Source organism: Mercenaria mercenaria, chromosome 3 (assembly GCF_021730395.1).
Source record: "Mercenaria mercenaria strain notata chromosome 3, MADL_Memer_1, whole genome shotgun sequence".
NCBI classification, from domain to species: Eukaryota; Metazoa; Mollusca; class Bivalvia; order Venerida; family Veneridae; genus Mercenaria; species Mercenaria mercenaria.
The window spans coordinates 68,917,672-68,937,423 of record NC_069363.1 but is presented as its reverse complement, the minus strand read 5'-3'; the positions used below and the strand labels follow the sequence as shown (position 1 = coordinate 68,937,423).

General features: G+C 37.8%; 2 protein-coding genes across 3 annotated transcripts in view; one reads left to right on the top strand and one right to left on the bottom strand.

Annotated features, from left to right (window-relative positions):
- LOC123524461 (mediator of RNA polymerase II transcription subunit 23-like) overlaps window positions 1-7,233 on the bottom strand; it is a 299,330-nt gene extending 292,097 nt beyond the window's left edge. For both annotated transcript variants that reach the window (XM_045302672.2, XM_053538842.1), the window contains exon 1: window positions 7,062-7,233. In XM_045302672.2, the coding sequence (XP_045158607.1) occupies window positions 7,062-7,121 (60 nt within the window). In that variant the 5' untranslated portion in view covers window positions 7,122-7,233. The remainder of the gene's footprint in view (window positions 1-7,061) is intronic.
- A 147-nt stretch (window positions 7,234-7,380) lies between these two features.
- Window positions 7,381-19,752, top strand: part of LOC123524459 (myosin regulatory light polypeptide 9-like) — a 76,998-nt gene continuing 64,626 nt past the window's right edge. Inside the window, exon 1 of the mRNA XM_045302668.2 lies at window positions 7,381-7,459. The gene's annotated coding sequence lies outside the window, so the exon portion shown is untranslated. The remainder of the gene's footprint in view (window positions 7,460-19,752) is intronic.

Genomic DNA, 19,752 nt, shown 5'->3' with positions numbered 1-19,752 from the left:
CTCAGGAGTGCCTCAAGGAACGGTGTTAGGACCAATTTTATTTTTAGTCCATATAAATGATATATCAAATGACATTTCTTCAAATATAAGGCTGTTTGTCGACGACTGTGTTTGTTATAGGGAAATTAAAAACCAACAGGACTGTTTGGACCTACAATCAGATATTAATAAACTTGGTAATTGGGCCAAATCTTGGGGTATGAGATTCAAACCTGCTAAATGTAATATGATGACGCTTTCCAGAAAGAAAAATATTGTTAAACATAACTATACTTTAGGTGGAATAAGTCTTGAATTTCTGACATCTATTAAATACCTAGGAGTACATATCACAAATGATTTAAACTGGAATAAACATATCAACGAAATCTGCAACAAAGCATACAGAACCCTAGGATTACTAAAAAGGAATTTATCTATGTGTCCCCGTGAAGTTAAACTTCAAGCCTACAAAGGGTTAATTCGTCCAGTCTTGGAATATGCTAGTTCAGCTTGGGATCCACATCAGATGTATTTACAAGACAAGTTAGAAAACGTCCAAAAAAGATCAGCTAGATTTATTTCTTCCAACTACAGTTACGAACCTGGTTCTATGACGAAAATTTTAAGCGAACTGGAACTTACTCCAATGATAGAAAGAAGAAAGCAAAACAGATTAATTCTTTTCTGCAAAGGACTCAATTCTATGGCAAATCTTCCACTTGATAACCTGCAACGACCATCTCGTTTTACAAAGAATATGCATAGTGACCATTTCAACAGAATTTATGCAAGAACTAATACATTAAAATACAGCTTCATTCCAAATACAGTCTGTGACTGGGACTCTCTACCTCCGGATTTAATCAGTAAATACATGACAGCAACCAATCCAGTCTCCACATTTATATCAGCAGTCAGGGGGGGTGAATTCTAAAATAATAGCAACTTGACGCAGGCGCGGTGAGTAAATGTTTCATTATGTTTCACCGTAACCAATCAAGATCAAGTAAGCCCAATCAGGCAATGTTACCAGCCTGTTTATGTACTGTTTATTCTGTTACTGGGAATAAAAACAACCCCTTAGGCCCCCGAGAATATGAGAAAACAGGATAAGTGTTGATAGTGACCCGCTATTGGCGATGTAGTGGGAACGTAGTTAGGGTTAGTTAGGTCACTGTAAGAGGTCACAGGAGAACCAGCCAATCAGAGAGGAGGATTCCTATCACATGGCCAGGAGGACCAATCACCGACGAGCAGCATCGCTTCACGACCAGACTCCATTGATTGTACATGTACTTTTGTATCATCCACCGAAATCCAGGGCCATCTGGGTAGTAAGTGACCTGTATTGTAGTTATTTCTGCCTGTTAGGGTTAGGAACCTTTTCTGTCTCTAATAGGAGTGTCAACTCCTGTATAGCGAAGGCCATTTTCGCTATATTGGTGTCAGAAGTAATCGCGAACATCTCGCCTGGAAATTCCCTAGTAGGTCCCTGTCCGTTACGTAGTAGAAGGCGAAAGCCTTTGAACTGTCCCTTCGGCCAGGTTTTTTCTGAACAGGATTCCTGTGTAAGATTAGTAAGGGTTATTTCTATAATTTCTAGCCCGGTTTATACAGCCTGCGGACTGTCAAAAAACTGGGAAAATCGCCGTAAGGCTCAAACGACTACTCTTTTGGGGTTATATCGATTTATTTCGAACATTCTTTTAGTGGATTAAATTTTCTTCGACAAAAGAAATTGTTTTGTCATATTTTTCAGAAGTTTAAGCCTCGCGCACGGAAAACGTGCCAAACCGAAAGTACTTTCATTTTACGCCGGAAGTTCCGGTAACAACAACAACCGGTGACTTGGAATTTTTCAAAATTATTCAAAAAGTTATTTCATTCCATTCTATTCAATTCAAGGATAGAAAGATAGTAAGTGTTACTGTGTACTGTTTCTTTTGGTTCATTTGTGGAAGGTATCCTTCCCTGTACATATCTTATTGTACCAAAGGTCAAAAAGAATAAAAATTAGAGAGGGTGTAGGGATATTGTCTGTTATTGAGGTTTTCAGAATTCAAGAAAACAAATAGCAAAACGTAGAGTATTTTAATTTACAACAGATATATCAGCTTTATACTTTATATCTAAGGTTATGGCTGAGAAAGTAAGTACTCCTTGCAGCAATACAAAATCCCCAGGTAACTCGGGTGGGACTGGGCCTCATTTGGGATGTTACCCGCCTATGTGGGGATATGGGTGGCCTTCACCGGGAGGGGTAGCCCCTCACACACCGGACATGAGGGCAAATTGGGGGTTTGGATATTGGTCCCCAGGGGCGTTATCCCAGTTCACACCAGGCATTACAGCCAATAGACAATTAGAATATTTTCCCCCTGAGGTGGTATCCCCTCACACACTAGGCGTGACGGCAGAAGATGGGCATGGGTGGTCTTCACCAAAAACATTAGTCCCCCACACACCATGTAAGACGACCTATGATACGCCACCTGTGACACCAGTGCGGGCTGCATCTCCGGTAAAGGTCTTGAGCCAAGGTCATGCTAATAACCTCCAGTATCTCTCAGAAACACATGTCGGGTATCCCGTGACTTTTCCTGTAACTCCCATGGGGCTAACTGTTCCTACAATTCGCCAATACGTAAAGAAAGTTTATCACAGAGAATACAAGTTCTGGAGGGTGAAAATCAAGAACTAAAATACCAGAGGGATCGCCTCCAAAAGAAAGTAGATACATTGACAGAGAAATGCGACATATATTGTGTTTGTGTGGAGTATCTGATGACTTGTACACGAATTCTAAGAAATAAAAATAAGTCCCTTAATGACAAATCATCATGGTGGAAGAACTACTCCGACGAAATTGTTGAGTCTAGTTTAAAGAAATTTAAGGAAGATGATGAAGTCATAGGAGCCCTTAAGTCAGAAATTAAACTCCTGAATGAGAGTGTGCTAAGGGAGGAAGCCTCCTCACACTTCTCCAAATCCGAGATTTCCCCTGAAATGTGTGAGGTAAGTACCTCAACGGAATTGGGGGATTTGTCCTGTGATACTCCAGTTAAGGATCAGGGTAGTGTGTCATGTGTCCCCCGGGTTCCACTAAAATCAGATGATGACCTTGAACAAATCATAGGAGCCCTCAAGTCAGAAATTAATCTCCTAAGGGAGAGTGTGCTAAGGGAGGAAGCCTCCTCACACTTCTCCAAATCCGAGATTTCCCTGGAAATGTGTGAGGTAAGTACCTCAACGGAATTGGGGGATTTGTTCTGTGATACTCTAGTTAAGGATCAGGGTAGTGTGCCTTGTGTCCCCGGGTTCCAATAAAATCAGATGAAGACCTTGAACAGTTCTTTAACTTTCTGGACTTTGCAGAGCAGGATTTGTCCCAAGTTACTGAATGCAAATCATCAAGCTCTCTTAGAAGTGGGGAGAGTGTGGGGGAAAATGATAGTAGTGCTCTCATGTGGGGAGCATGTCTGAAACCTTGGGGAGAGCAGGCAAATAGCTCTGGGGTTGTTAGTTCTTTATTGAGTCCAGATTCCAGTCTTGAGGGAGTCAGTGATGAGTCTCTGCAGAGGAGCAGTAGACTGACCAGTAGCCAGTTTGATAACTCTGCATCAGATAATGGTGGGAGTAATTTTGCTGACACCACTAAATTACTGATTCCCAACAAGTTAATTAGTGAAGGAGACCATTCACAATCAGAGACTGTACCCACTCATGATCTTTGCACTATGTGTGTTGGTTCAGATACCGTACTTAACCTTTCTCTGAGCGCCCCCAGTAATTTAGAAAATACGGCTACCGTATTAACCCTTAATGCCAGCACCCAATGCAATATGGACAGTAATACAAATACTGTAACTACCATTCTGTCCAATGCCACATGCAATATAGACAATGCGGATACCGTAGTAGACCAACAGTCTAGCACCCCATATGAATTGGATGGTGTTACGGATACAGTACTTACCTTTCCTTCCAACGCCATGTGCACTATTAATAACACCGGTACCGTATCAGCCACAAACGCTAGCGCCCTATACCATAAAGCAGATACCATACTTACCATATCTTTGGATGCCCCAGAAAGTATGGTTACCCTAGTCACTCCTGTCTCTAGCGCTCCACGTGCTCTGTACAATAAGGCAGATAATGTATGTAACACTTCTTTTAGTTCCATGTGTGCTATAGACAACATGGATGCTACAGTCATCCCCAGCTCTAGCACCCCATGTGATTTACACATTAATACTGATACAGTATCTTCTTATCCCCCAAGGGCCTTGTTCAATTTAAACAATACGGAAACCGTATTCTCTCCTGATCCTAATGTCCAGTTAGCTTTGCACCAAAGCATGAACATTGCAAATACCCTGGTTGCAACAACCCTGTGCAAATTAAACACTATGGGTACTCAATTAGCTCCAGTGTCCGAGTGCCCTGCAGACTGTGACAATAACAAAGATACGGTTTTTAGGGAGCAGTTATCCAATAATGTTCTTGAGCACAACACTGTGACTCTTTTTAATACTGACCTGTATATTTTAATGGTAATTCAAGAAGATAATTATAGGAACTGCCTTACAATAAGATATCCTATAAGTGAAATTGATGTATCTCTGGTGGCTAAAGGAAATAGGCAAAATGATACGTCAGATTTGCCCAACTCGGAGACTGGTTTTTACAAGAGTAACTCTTTTGACAGCAAAGCTGGGACTTCAGACTCTAGGGGTGAAGGCCATGACCAATGTCTTCCACTAAACTTCTCGCCAAGTTTATGCCAAACTAAAGCCCAGTTCAATACAAAGTCATCTGGACCTCAAGTGGCATCTGGGGAACGTAAGGTCATAGATGACTCGGAAATAGTAGGGAATCTTGTTACTAAAGGTCAAGGCACCGGTGGAAAGCTCAGAGGCCATTGTATTCCAAAGGTTTGCGGACCTGATACTAGCAGCTATGTTCAATATCAAGAGCATGGTAGGGTATTGCCCTTCAATCATTCTGGGAAATTGCCACCTTATCACGTTGGAGAACCAACAGTTAGTTTATTCCTACCTGGCTTTGCCCATGAAGGTTCACTTGCTTGGGGGTTGCCGCCACCAGCAACCTTGTCATTGTACTCTGTACCACTCCCTCCCTCAGGGTTTTACTCGCCCCTTCGTTCAGAGATAGAAAGTTTGTACTACACTTTCCATTCACAGTCCAGGGTAATAATGTTGAATTCTGACAGGTTTAGTCAGGGCCTCATTGCCTCTGCGGCAACAGTTTCACATCATTGTGGAAATACTGAAAGAGAGGTTGTTGGTGTAGGGTCTCTGGGATGTGTTCAGGTCTCCTGTTCAGATGGACAGAACAGTAGGGGCATGGTGTGCCAGAGTCTCACTTGTGGGTCTGATTGTATTTTGGTATCACCTGCTAACATTCCTAGTGTGAGACCAAAGTCTGTGCAGCCTTTATTTAACCACAGCATCCTTTGGGCTGTAGAAAAAACCTCTTCCAGATGGGGATGGGGATTCCGGGATCTGTCACAGGACCGGTCTGGTCTTAGCAATAGAGATCCTTGGGCTAAGGGCCTGGGGAAAGGGACTCCGGGTCACGGATCACCTACTTCAGATCCTTTTTCCTATACGGATCAGTAGAGGCAATGCCTCGTCCTTCAATAGACGCAGAAACTGTGTCCATCTTCTTGGGGTCTCCCCAGCCTCCTGGTATCCCGGGTTTATCCTTGTTCTAGATGTAGAAATTGTCCATCTGCTCAGTGCACCCCAAGCCTCGTGGGCATCCCAGGTTTATCATTGGGATAACTTGTCCTGATACTGTCAAGTGCTAAACTATTTCCATAGATTATAAATTCTATTGGGTCTCTTTAAACCTTAATGCAGAATGGTCCAAACTTTAGACAGCTTTGCTTCTTAAGATCAATATGGGGGTCCCATGATCTTAAATGAGGTATTTCAATGACTGGGGAGTTCTCAGGTCTGAATGTTTTGCTAGGTAAATTTTGTGGTATGTCCTGGTGTACTGCAGTATGGGTATCCCATGATACACTTTGATAAGACAGTTGTTCCGCAGGGTATCCCAGCACCTTAATGATTTATTATGCCTTTCCGGGTAACCTTAAAGTTATAAACTGATGTAAGTATGTGTAGTTCCTGGTATGCATTAGTATCGGTATTAGTTCTTCCCCTGGGTATCCCAGGACCTTAATAATTTAATATGTTTATCTGGGTTACCCAGAAAATGATGAACTTAGGTCAGTATGGGGATCCCATGACCTTAATTCCAGTTATTAAAAGAGATGTTTGGAACAACCACTTCTAAATGACAATCTCCTATGGGGGAATCTCGTCCATGATTTCAGAAGTCCTTGTTGTCTGGTCTGTTTGGCACGAGATGTAAAATCATTATTGGGGAAACCTCCATGATTATTATTAAGCAGGGTATCCCTGTTATGCCTGTCTCTGTGACGAACCCATCTATAGCCTCCCAGGCCATCTCTTTTCTGTGTGACTCACACGGATCCTGGTGACTAACTTTATAGAATGGGGGGGAGTGTAGTGGGAACGTAGTTAGGGTTAGTTAGGTCACTGTAAGAGGTCACAGGAGAACCAGCCAATCAGAGAGGAGGATTCCTATCACATGGCCAGGAGGACCAATCACCGACGAGCAGCATCGCTTCACGACCAGACTCCATTGATTGTACATGTACTTTTGTATCATCCACCGAAATCCAGGGCCATCTGGGTAGTAAGTGACCTGTATTGTAGTTATTTCTGCCTGTTAGGGTTAGGAACCTTTTCTGTCTCTAATAGGAGTGTCAACTCCTGTATAGCGAAGGCCATTTTCGCTATAGCGAGTTATCTGTATGAAATATGTAATAATGTAATAAAACTGTCTTTGGAGCCGTAGGAATAGCCACCTGCAGGCTATTTCACTATTCCTGTGAGGCTATTCTTACGGGACCGTAGGAATAGCCACTTCCAAAACACTAACAAAAACAGAAAAACGGCGGCAATAATTTTCGACTATAATTTTGTACTGGCATGAACATGAACACACATAAAAAACAGTACCAGTATTTCGCCAACTGTGCTTGCTACTTGAGCAGAAATTTTATCCTCGATGTCTGTCATTATTGTTAGAGATTAAAAAGACAGCTAGCTCCTCCACATTTCCTCGTCGTTAGATGCCATCTTCGATGATCTTGAGATCTGCCATCTTGAAATCTTGATGCACATAGACCTCGTGTCCATATTTAATTATTCTCTTTTTTTTTGAAGAAAAAAATATGAATAATAGAAACGAGTGTAAAAATCACTCTTCTTATCAGCCACTCTACATCTTTTTTTTTTTCTTTAAAAAAATTAAAGCGTTTGAGTTGTGCATCTAGTTAAACGCATGCGCATAGGCCTACACTATTTTAGGTTAGTCATTTCCTGATTGAAATTCTTTAGATATTTGTGCTGGAAAGGTAGGTAGAACGTGTAATCTCTATGTAAATACTGTTTAAATATATGTTTAATTTTACATCCCCTCTTCCTTAATTCTAAGATCTTGATGTTAGTGTTGCGAATCGGCTCGTGCTTCCAAACCTTCCCAACCACGAAAAAACAAAAAAATAGTATACTAGAAAAATGCACAGGGAAGGGCAACCGATTCCTGAATTGAAGGGTTTGAGCTACGACCAGAGACACGCGAGTTGAAGTTAACAACGCTACAATACAAAAGGCGATGCTATGATCTCATTCAGACATTCTAAATAGTTAAAGAAGTCAATATCAGGAACAACTGATACAGGGACTGGAATGCGGCATTTATCTTAGTTTATAGGAGAGATCGCCGTGACGTCACGCGTTAACATCTGTTTATCTGGTGGTTGGCAAAACAAATGATTTTAACACCGTTTGCGTATTGAATCAGAATTTTTAATTTTTAATAACTTTTTTGCTCATTTATGGATTTTCAAAATTCAAAAAGATTTGAAATACTAACAATCTTCATATTTTTGTATCCAAATATCTTTTTTCAATGAATAACCGTTTTAAATGACATATAATTTTAAAAGCGGCGTAGTGATTTTCACAACCTTTAGAAAAACAGTGTAAGTTAAGCGTACATAATTAATCCATTTTATTTCGAAATAACAATTAAAAGTAATCAATAAATTGCTTGTTTTATAACCTTTCCATTGACCAAAAAATTATTTATGTAATTTGTGTTTTAAGAAAGTTTAGACCGTTAGAAAGACATCACTGTTTACAAAAAACATGGACGGTCGGCTTCTGCCCACCCGATCACTGTCTTATCAGTTCTAAAAATAGAATTTGTATACAAACACGATCTCTCCTATTGTGTCTTCCAATTGAAGCATATGCCGTAGGTTATTCCGCCATTATCCACACACTTATGCCATACAGTTTAAATCGTCTTTTCAGTGAAAGTCTTGGAAACCATTTGTTGTGTTTTCTGTTGGAAAAGAAAGTTCTACAATGAAATTATTGCCTGCATCTGTTTTTGAATGGAAACATTTTGACATGTGAAAATGGCAAAATCTAGGCTTAGCAACCACAGATAAACCAATAATCCCTTTAGAATACACAGTAAATTCATGGGTGATTATCTTTAATAAAATATATCAGCAAGTATTTCTCAAACAATAATTATAAAAATTATATATATTAAAAGCAGGCCTCGACCTTAGCGGTGGACCGTTGGACCGACGCAACCAAAATGTCGGCAGGTCCACTAACTATCAAAAATTGGGTAGACCGACGGTCAACCAATTTTCAGTCACGGTCTGCAAATAAAATAAAACCCTTAAAAGTGAAAAATAGGGGGAACAATCGTACCCATATCGGCGAATTCACAAAACGAAAGTTGATTTTGCCTTAAGTACGGCATTCTATAGTTATAAGCTTGGCGAGTTAAAGTCAGGATAACACGAATAGACTACTCCACCGATCGGGCGAGTGGTTTTTACGTGGTAACTTTACCAAATTGAGAAATAACATCAGGCAAAATTACCTGGATTGACTGGAATTTACCCGCGAATTCTAAAAATATCAAAACGCCATGCTGGTAATTTTCCATTCCACTAGCACGTGCGTCCTATCGTAATATCTAATTTACATCGCGGTTACTTTCGACACAAAAAACGCGTGTAGTTCATTCATTTTTTAACATAATCGCTTCAAATTTTCAACACTGCTTGAGAACTAATACAGTTTGAATTCTATAACAATTTTTATAAGATATCGTCAGGAATGTAGGCAAAATTCTTTAAAAACGATTAAATTTTCATATAATGTTTTGTAAAATTTCCAACAGCGCAGTCTTGATTATTTATTTCTTTCTTAAAAAACACAATTAAAAAATCTTAAATAATGAAAAAGCGGCAGCAATTTAAATACATGGAGTAAAACAATTTTTGGCAAACATATTTCTGTTAGCGCGGCAGAATAGGTAACGTGACCTCATGAACGTAAATAGAAATGTGGTTTTGAAATAAAGCAGTATAATGTCGTTGCGGTTTTTAGTAAGTTTTAAATGATTCTTTTACATGTATTTTTGACACAACACTTTGTTAGATATTCTTCTCAAACAATAATGTAAATTTCTTGAGGGCAAATAGGTCACAGAGGTAGGACATCCACTATCATCGTTCACGGTTTGACACATTTACATGTCAGTTTATTCGGGATATTGCACATTTGCTTTTAAAAAAAATTAAAGAAAAAACTTTTTTTACTGATTTCTTCTCAACAATTAAAGGAATCGAGAAAGTACGATCAGACAGTGATGTGTCACATTGCGCGAAAACATGACGTAATGCCATGACAATCTCGGGGAAACTAACTGCTTTGATCTCCACTTCAGATGCCATAATAACCGACACACTTCTTTTAGCTGTTTGAGGGGGTGTTAACTGATGATGAAAACAAGGCCAATTACTTAGTTTATCATCAGAATTATTACCGATAATTGTTGTTGTTTTTTTTTTTTTCACTTTCAACACGGGTCGGGAGGATGATGATTACTGTGTCCATATTTTGGGACACTTTTCAAAATAATTATTTTTCGGGATAGCAGATTGCTACTGTCTTCCATTTTAAATTATTTTAGAAATAAGTCCTGTTTCTTTGAGTCATATGAAGTTATGATGTCTACAACATCACAATTTATTTGATAGAATTGGAGGTCCACTAAAGTCTGAGCAGGTCTACTAGATTTTAGCAGTTGGTGGACCTGCTGGCAACTGCTGAAAAAAGTTAAGGTCGAGGCCTGAAAAGCTAAATAAATTATCTTTCCTTCAGGCCCTTCCCCAGAAAATTTTTAAGGCGCTGGGGTAATGTTTGCGTGGCGGGATAAGGGGTGTATGTTCGATTTTTTTTTTTAAATCGAACCCAAATGGTGCTTTTTTAAGTATACCATATGCAAAAAAACACAACAACATGTATTTCATTACTTCTGCATTTTCACATAATCATATAACCATCAATATATCATATACACTACACAGGGGTCCACTTCTTTTATATGTATTTTCGAACAACACATATGTCCTTCCACTTCTTTTGTACTAACACTAACAACACATAGGCATTTTTGTTTTCATATACCAATAAGTGTCTGTCTTTGGCTCTGTGCCATTCCTTTACTGCACCACTGAAATTAAAGTCATTCAATTTTTGTCCCTGCATGGACACCATGAGTAAGGCATTAAGCACTTTCATGCTCACTGGTGAATGGTGGGTGGTCTTTACACATTCAACAGCTGAAACCTCTCTCACAATCTGAAAGTACAAAAAAAAGTATTTGTTATTTTTTCCAGAGAAAGGATAACCAAGGATGGATTTATATTGTAAAAGTTCCTAAGATTTGACATAAAATTTTATCTTGTGTTCTTCTGCACAATGAATTGCAACAGTATTTCTGTTAAATATTTGTGGGTGTTAACAACACCATTGCAGCTTTTTTACACACAGAAGCAGGTTCTGTATTTCAAGTTTAACTATGTATTTTACTGCAAGCAGCAAGTTTCAGAAAGAACATGTATACACACCAGCTGTGGAGGTTGGTAGAAGCAGTCCCACTGTAGCGACTTTGCTCAGGTTTGGGTGAGACTCGGACAGATTACCAACAATCCACTCCATGGTGCTCAAAGTGTTCATCTGTGGTATTGGTAAGGTTGGCTTTCGCCTGTGCCCATTCAATAACCGCCCGGTCTTCTTCAAGGGAGAAGGGTGATGAAAGAGCCTGAAATGAAACATAAGTTACAATGACATGTTTCAATGACTTGACAAAATTAATCATAACTTTTTTGTTGTTGATAAGTTTCTTGTTTGTTTTTTTTCTTCTAAAATTCTTTGGACCATACATGATGCTGTAAATATAGTCAGTAAATAAATAAATCGATGTTTATTTAGCATAGAAATATTGACTTCCTTGAAATACAGCAGAAGAGAATTCATTCATCCCTTTTATCGACTAGCCCGGTTCTTTACGTGAGAAAGTAGGCGGTTGCTTATTTGGAACTGGTCTTTCCCAGGAATGATGGTTAGGTAACCTGCCCTAAATTTTGTTATTCCACTGAAACTTGTATCATTTGGTCTTTTCATGTTTACTTTGAGAGATACAAAGGCAAAGTGAAACAAAAAATATCATAGTAGATAAAGTTTAATATTTAGAAATTAATAGCATCTTAAACAATGGTAATTAAACATCCTCTAAAAAGTTTGCTTCAGTTCATCCGGAACAATGATTTCAAACTTCAGTCAAAGAATCACTGGTCATTTTAATACAGTTGCCTTACCTGCTAATTATTACTCGATAACAATTAACTTACCCATGCATGCGGTCACCAACTGTTATCCCATTTCGTTGCATAGACTAATTATAATCTTTAACTAATTATAATCCAATCACTCCTGCTCCAATTAACCGCAAACTTGTGAAAACACAGACTTTCATCAACACGTGTCGTCTTTAAAGCCTTATCAGTACCAGTGCTCCAGCTAGCTATTTACAGCAGGGCGCATCGCCCGTTCCGGAATTCGTTCCGCCCTGTTGCCCCGCCAGGCACCCTGCCCGTTTTACAACCATTCATTTCTTTTTTTTAGCCAGACTTCCCTTTTTTGCCTCAGTGATTATAATACACTGCTTTATTGCCCCCTTTTTATCGAGTGATACACGCTGGGGGGGCATTGACATAATTAGCAAACAATTAAACAATTACCTGCTGTAATCGTGCCCGAGGCAGACCATGATATTTTAGACTGCTCCACTAGCATTAAAATCATTGAACCTTAGTGTTAAAACAGTTTGCAAACCAGTCTGAAATCATTATCATTTCGCGCCACCTGTCAAAGTGTACTTTCGTTTTCGGTAATATAGTCGTAAATACCCCTTTATACACAACTGAAATTAAGTCCAGACAACAGACATTTATATGTAATTAATAAAAATCGATCACAATCAAATTTAAATAGGAAAATATTTTGATTTTATCGTTTTACAAGTTTTTGAAATCGAAAGTAAGTTGTCGTCTGCTTTGTGAAATTGCTGATTTTTCATGAAGATTTCTTTGAAATTAGTTTACTAAGATGTAATGACAGGGTACACTTTAATGTCAGATATTGTGAAATGCTGTTAAACTGTCTTTGCATCATAATATTTTTTCAAAAATATTGTTTAAACTGGACATTCGATGACTTTTAGAAAAAAGTGTAACCATATCCGGATATAAAATTTTGGATACCCGGAATATGTCCATTACAAGTGCTAATCTTGCTTTTAGACTGTTATAAGTTAAAAACTTTGCCCGATTTCATTTATTTAAGTGGAAGTTTAAACTTTATTTTCTGTATATAATATGTTACAGGTATAAATTTATAAATATCAAGTAGCCTACATGGAGAAGATGTGTACTGAAATTGTAACAAGTAAAATAGGCCTAAACACATAGATATTGTTATTCAGTATGCAATTACAAAGAAATGTTACAAGTTGAAAATCAATGCCAAGTCAAATACAAACAGCAGAATTTTTAGTTTATAAATAGGTGCATTAGAGATGACAGACATAGCCTATTAAAAGACCATACCTAAAGTGTGCCAAAAAACATGCCTAAATTATGCCAAATTCCATGCCTAAAGTATGCTAAAATGCACTGTATGCATGGACCAGTTATATTTTTTTCCCGGGGGAGTACGGTCCCGGACCGACCACCACCCCAGAAGTGCCCTTTTCAGTGCCAGCACCCTGCCCTTTTTTAATCCTAGCTGGAGCACTGAGTACACGGTAAACAGCTAGCTACACTGTTTATTCATAAACTTCCCCGATCGATATTTACCTGAGGTATCTCACAGGGATGAAATCGCTTACTGATTTAAGACGCCGCGCTAATAATTGAGGCACCGCGTGGGATCATTAAGCGCTACGGGAAGCTGTATTTCATGTTTTAAGCGCCATGGTAGCGCGGCACCTTAAGCGGCTGGGGAAGGGCCTGTCCTTTGATATAACTTTTATTCTAACACGACCAGCAAATAACCTACAATCATACATTGAGAGCAAAATCTATCTCGAGTTATTCTGCAATAAACCACTCGCGTGCAATGATGTCATCCGATCCAGGTGCGTAGCACGGAAGTAAAAAGTAGTTACCATTTTTAGCTCACCTGTCACAAAGTGACAAGGTGAGCTTTTGTGATCGCGCGGTGTCCGTCGTCCGTCCGTGCGTGCGTAAACTTTTCCTTGTGACATCTCTAGAGGTCACATTTTTCATGGGATCTTTATGAAAGTAGGTCAGAATGTTCATCTTGATAAATTCTAGGCCAAGTTCGAAACTGGGTCACGTGCCATCAAAAACTAGGTCAGTAGGTCTAAAAATAGAAAAACCTTGTGACCTCTCTGGAGGCCATAATTTTCAATGGATCTTCATGAAAATTGGTCAGAATGTTCACCTTGATGATATCTAGGTCAAGTTTGAAACTGGGTCATGTGCGGTCAAAAACTAGGTCAGTAGGTCTAAAAATAGAAAAACCTTGTGACCTCTCTAGAGGCCATATATTTCACAAAATCTTCATGAAGATTGGTCAGAATGTTCATCTTGATGATATCTAGGTCAGGTTCGAAACTGGGTCATGTGCCATCAAAAACTAGGTCAGGAGGTCTAAAAATAGAAAAACCTTGTGACCTCTCTAGAGGCCATATATTTCACAAGATCTTAATGAAAATTGGTCAGAATGTTCACCTTGATGATATCTAGGTCAGGTTCAAAACTGGGTCACGTGCGGTCAAAAACTAGGTCAGTAGGTCTAAAAATAGAAAAACCTTGTGACCTTTCTAGAGGCCATATATTTCACAAGATCTTCATGAAAATTGGTCAGAACGTTCACCTTGATGATATCTAGGTCAAGTTTGAAAGTGGGTCATGTGCCTTCAAAAACTAGGTCAGTAGGTCAAATAATAGAAAAACCTTGTGACCTCTCTAAAGGCCATATTTTTCATGGGATCTGTATGAAAGTTGGTCTGAATGTTCATCTTGATGATATCTAGGTCAAGTTCGAAACTGGGTCACGTGCGGTCAAAAACTAGGTCAGTAGATCTAAAAATAGAAAAACCTTGTGACCTCTCTAGAGGCCATATATTTCATGAAATCTTCATGAAAATTGGTCAGAATGTTCATCTTGATGATATCTAGGTCAAGTTTGAAACTGGGTCATGTGCCATCAAAAACTAGGTCAGTAGGTCAAATAATACAAAAACCTTGTGACCTCTCTAAAGGCCATATTTTTCAATGGATCTTCATGAAAGTTGGTCTGAATGTTCATCTTGATGATATCTAGGTCAAGTTCGAAACAGGGTCATGTGCGGTCAAAAACTAGGTCAGTAGGTCTAAAAATAGAAAAACCTTGTGACCTCTCTAGAGGCCATATTTTCCATGGGATCTGTATGAAAGTTGGTCTGATTGTTCATCTTGATGATATCTAGGTCAATTTCGAAAGTGGGTCACGTGCCATCAAAAACTAGGTCAGTAGGTCAAATAATAGAAAAACCTTGTGACCTCTCTAAAGGCCATATTTTTCAATTGATCTTCATGAAAGTTGGTCTGAATGTTCATCTTGATGATATCTAGGTCAAGTTCGAAACAGGGTCATGTGCGGTCAAAAACTAGGTCAGTAGGTCTAAAAATAGAAAAACCTTGTGACCTCTCTAGAGGCCATACTTGTGAATGGATCTCCATAAAAATTGGTCAGAATGTTCATCTTGATGATATCTAGGTCAAGTTCGAACATGGGTCACGTGCCGTCAAAAAGTAGGTCGGTAGGTCAAATAATAAAAAAACCTTGTGACCTCTCTAGAGGCCATATTTTTCATGGGATCTGTATGAAAGTTGGTCTGAATGTTTATCTTGATGATATCAAGGTCAAGTTTGAAACTGGGTCAACTGCGATCAAAAACTAGGTCAGTTGGTCTTGAAATAGAAAAACCTTGTGACCTCTCTAGAGGCCATACCATTGAATGGATCTTCATGGAAATTGGTCAGAATGTTCACCTTGATGATATCTAGGTCAAGTTTGAAACTGGGTCACGTGCCTTAAAAAACTAGGTCAATAGGTCAAATAATAGAAAAACCTTGCGACCTCTCTAGAGACCATATTTTTCAATGGATCTTCATGAAAATTGGTCAGAATTTTTATCTTGATAATATCTAGGTCAGTCACATGAGCTCAAAAACTAGGTCACTATGTCAAATAATAGAAAAAACAACGTCATACTAAAACCTGGATCATGTGGGAAGAGGTGAGCGATTCAGGACCATCATGGTCCTCTTGTTTTTGATACTAGTATGTCGTGTTAGAATGGAAATAATAAATTCCCAACTGTGATTTATCGTAGAATAATTCGAGTTTTTTCGTTCTTCTGCGAAACAATATATCACGAAGGCTGTAGGCTTTCATGATATATTCTTACGCATAAGAACTCAAAATTCGGGTTATTCTATGATAAACCACGTTTGGGAACTTATTATTTCTTAATTAACATTTAAATATACTATTTATGTTTATTTATTGATTAAAAGTGAAAAATGCAAGAAAATTCTGACCACTGAGATAAGCAGGTTCGTGGACACAGTTATGAAAGGGGTGTTACATTCCTATGCAAATGCGAGATCCTAAATGCTCATGAATATTAATGAGGTGATATTATCCAATCAGAAAAAAGAAAGACCTTTATGCCCCTGGTTTTGATTAGTTGGTAGTTCAAAAATATTTGTGTTAGTTAACTTACAAATGCCCAAAGTTCAGCCAATTCTGTAGGAAATCTGTCCGTTCGATAGTATAATCGTGTACATATTTAATTAATTCAATGTTTTAGCTTCAAAATAATACCAAAAACATTAGAATCAGTTGTAATTTAGACCGTCGCATCTTTATTTTAATATCACAAGTCGTCCAATTTACGCACACGTTGTGTCGCAGCCATTTTGAAAATTTTCAATCGGCATGAAAAAAGCCGATAAACCTCATGAATGTAGACTTAAACCTCCTTCAGCATGATCTTATACATCAATCATATGTTATTTCGTGATTTAATAATAAATTTACTTCTAAATTTAATTCAAGTACAGCCGGTTTCATTAAATGAATTTCCCGGTCGCTCTGGATGAAAACCGATTCCGTAGATGGTCAGAACTCTAGTACAAAATATTGTAAAAAGATCGGCAATATCTGCAAGTTCGGTACAGTTTTCGAAAAGATTAATAAATAAATGAATTAAATGTATAAATCTGAACAAGTTGATGCAAGAATCGGGCATTATTAAAGCCAGAGAATTGAAACAAGTATGAAAATTTTCACGGCAGTATGATCGTGCACCTGATAAATTTACGAGTTTCGGATAGGTAAATTTCAGATAACACTTTTTAAGTTGACTTTTTCAATGAGCAATTTGTACTTTATTTAGAAATGCATGAGGGCTATTTTAAAAAAAAAATGGCAGAAAACATGTAAAAATGATCAAAAATTAACTCAGGTCTAAGTACCCTTTTGATTACCACATTTTAATAAGCCATCATTGCAGTCTATAAAAATGGTTGCGTGCAAACAATATAACACATATTAAGTTTTTTATTGATCTTTTAATTCAACTGACCCAACCAAAAAAGAGAAATTGAAAATAACATACCATCTTCAAAGTCACTGCAGAAACAAAACACATAATTCTTTGTGTCTTTTTATGCTTAGTTTTTAGCTTGACTATATGAAGTATAAGGAGAGCTATCCTACTCGCCCCGGCGTCGGCGTCTTTCCGCGTCCCCACCTTGGTTAAGGTTTTGGTGCACTTTCTCTTTTTTCAACTTACCTCTGTAATTACTTGATGGATTTGATTCAAACTTGAAATACTTATTCCTCATCATCATCCACATCATCTGACATAAGGGCCATAACTCTGGCACCAATATTTCATGAATTATCACCCCTTTTCACTTAGATTTTCAGGTTAAAGTTTTGATGCACTTTCACTCTATCTCTGTTATTACTGAATGGATTTGATTCAAACTTAAAATAGTTGTTCAACATCATCACCCACATCATATGACACAAGGTGCATAACTCTGGTGCCATTTTTTCATGAGTTATTCCCCCGTTTTACTTAGAATTTCAGGTTAAAGTTTTGGTGCACTTTCACTCTATCTCTGTTATTACTGAATGGATCTGATTCAAACTTAAACAATTGTTCAACATCATTACCTTTATCATATGACACAGGGTTTCAGAAATCTGAAAATTTATTGGTAGCCCACTGGGCTACCAAAATTTTAATCTGGTAGCCCAAACATTTAAGTTTTCTGGCAATGGCCATTTCGGTTTATTTACTATGTGTTTTTATACTACAGTGGATGGAATGGTTAAATTATTAGAGCAGGGATGTAAAAAAAAATTTCACACCACTCGCCCTGCAGGACTAGTAGCCAGTAATATCTACTCGTCCTTAGTGAACAGCCACTCGCCCTAATAATTGACACTTTTATGAAAGGAGTATTATGTACAATAGTATTATTTCCCGAAAAATATTTATTTTGAAAAGTGTTCAAAAAATTTGGACACAATAATCATCGTCCATCCGCCCGTGTTGAAAGAGAGGGAAAAAACGTTAAAGATTATCGGTAATTATTCAGTTGATAAACTAAGTAATTGACCTTGTTTTCATGAACAATTTACACCCCATCAAAGAGCTAAAAGAAGTGTGTCAGTATCTTGACATCTGAAGTGGAGATCAAAGCGGTATTTTTGCTCGAGATTGTCATGGCATCACTGTCTGATCGTACCGCATCGGTTCTTAAAATTGCTGAGAAATAGAAATCAATAAAAAGTTTCTTCTTTAATTTGTTATCAAAAGCGAATGCGCTATATCCCGTATAAAAGGTAAATGTCTCAAACGATAGTTACTAAAGTGGATATCCTACCTCTGTGACCTATTTGCCCTCAAGGAATTAACATTATTGTTTGACAAAAAAAACTTTTAAATTGTTGGTCAAAAAATACATGTACAAAGATTCATTTAAAACTTATTAAAAACGCAATGACATCACATTGCTTTATTTTAAAATCGCATTTCTATTTACGTTCACGAGGTCACGTAACCTATTCTGCCGCACTAACAGAAATCTGTTTGCCAAAAATTGTTTTACTCCATGTATTGTAATTGCTGCCGCTTGTTCATTATTTAAGATTTTTTATTCTGTTTTTGTTCTTTCTGGTCAAAAGTCTGAATTTTTTGCCCGTAGTATTCATCAATTATTTACTTTTAGAAAGAAATAAGTAACTAAGATCGCGCTGTTTGAATTTTTACAAATGATTATATGAAAATTCGACCGTTTTTATAGAATTTTGCCAACATTTCTGTCAATATTTTATTAAAATCATTATAGAATTAAAAAAGTATTATTTCTCAAGAGGTGTTGAAAACTTGAAGCGAAAATATTAAAAAATGAATGCACTACGCACGGTTTTTGTGTACGTGTCGATGTAAATTAGATATTTAATACGATAGGTCACACGTGCTTGTGGAATGGAAAATTACCGGCATGACGTTTTGATATCTTTACGATTCGTGGGTAAATTCCAGTCAATCCAGGTAGCGACTGAAACCATCTCAAAGTTTGTTGACGTTTTGGAGTTGTAATTTCTGAATTTTGGTAAAGTAAGGACGTAAAAAAACACACTTGCCCAATCGGTCGAGTATACAGCGAGGTCCACTCGTCCTACTCGGACTTTAACTCGCCAATGTGAGCTGGCGAGTGGAATTTTACACCCCTGTAGAGGTTTCATAATTTTAGCCATACGCACATTTTTATAAATTTTGTTCTCTTAAATAGCAATTATCATTACTCCTTTTTCTCATTTTAAAAGATAAAACTACATGTTTTTAAACTGAGAAATATTATCAGGCATACTCCTGATAGTTATGGCACCATGGCAATAAAAAAGTAATGCAAATCAATTTTTATAAACTTGCAAATTCCTTAGAACTTGCTCACTTAGTGCTGTATGAATTGTAATTTATCTCAAAATTATTTAAAGTTGATCCTGTCTGATTCTAAACATCTGCCTAGTTTAATAGACAGACTAGAACCGCATATATAACGTCTCTTAGTTTCTTGACACTGTGTATTCACTGGGTCATACATTAAACCGGAATCCACCTAAAAACCGGAATACACCGGAATACACTTTGCATAACCGGAATACACCTGTA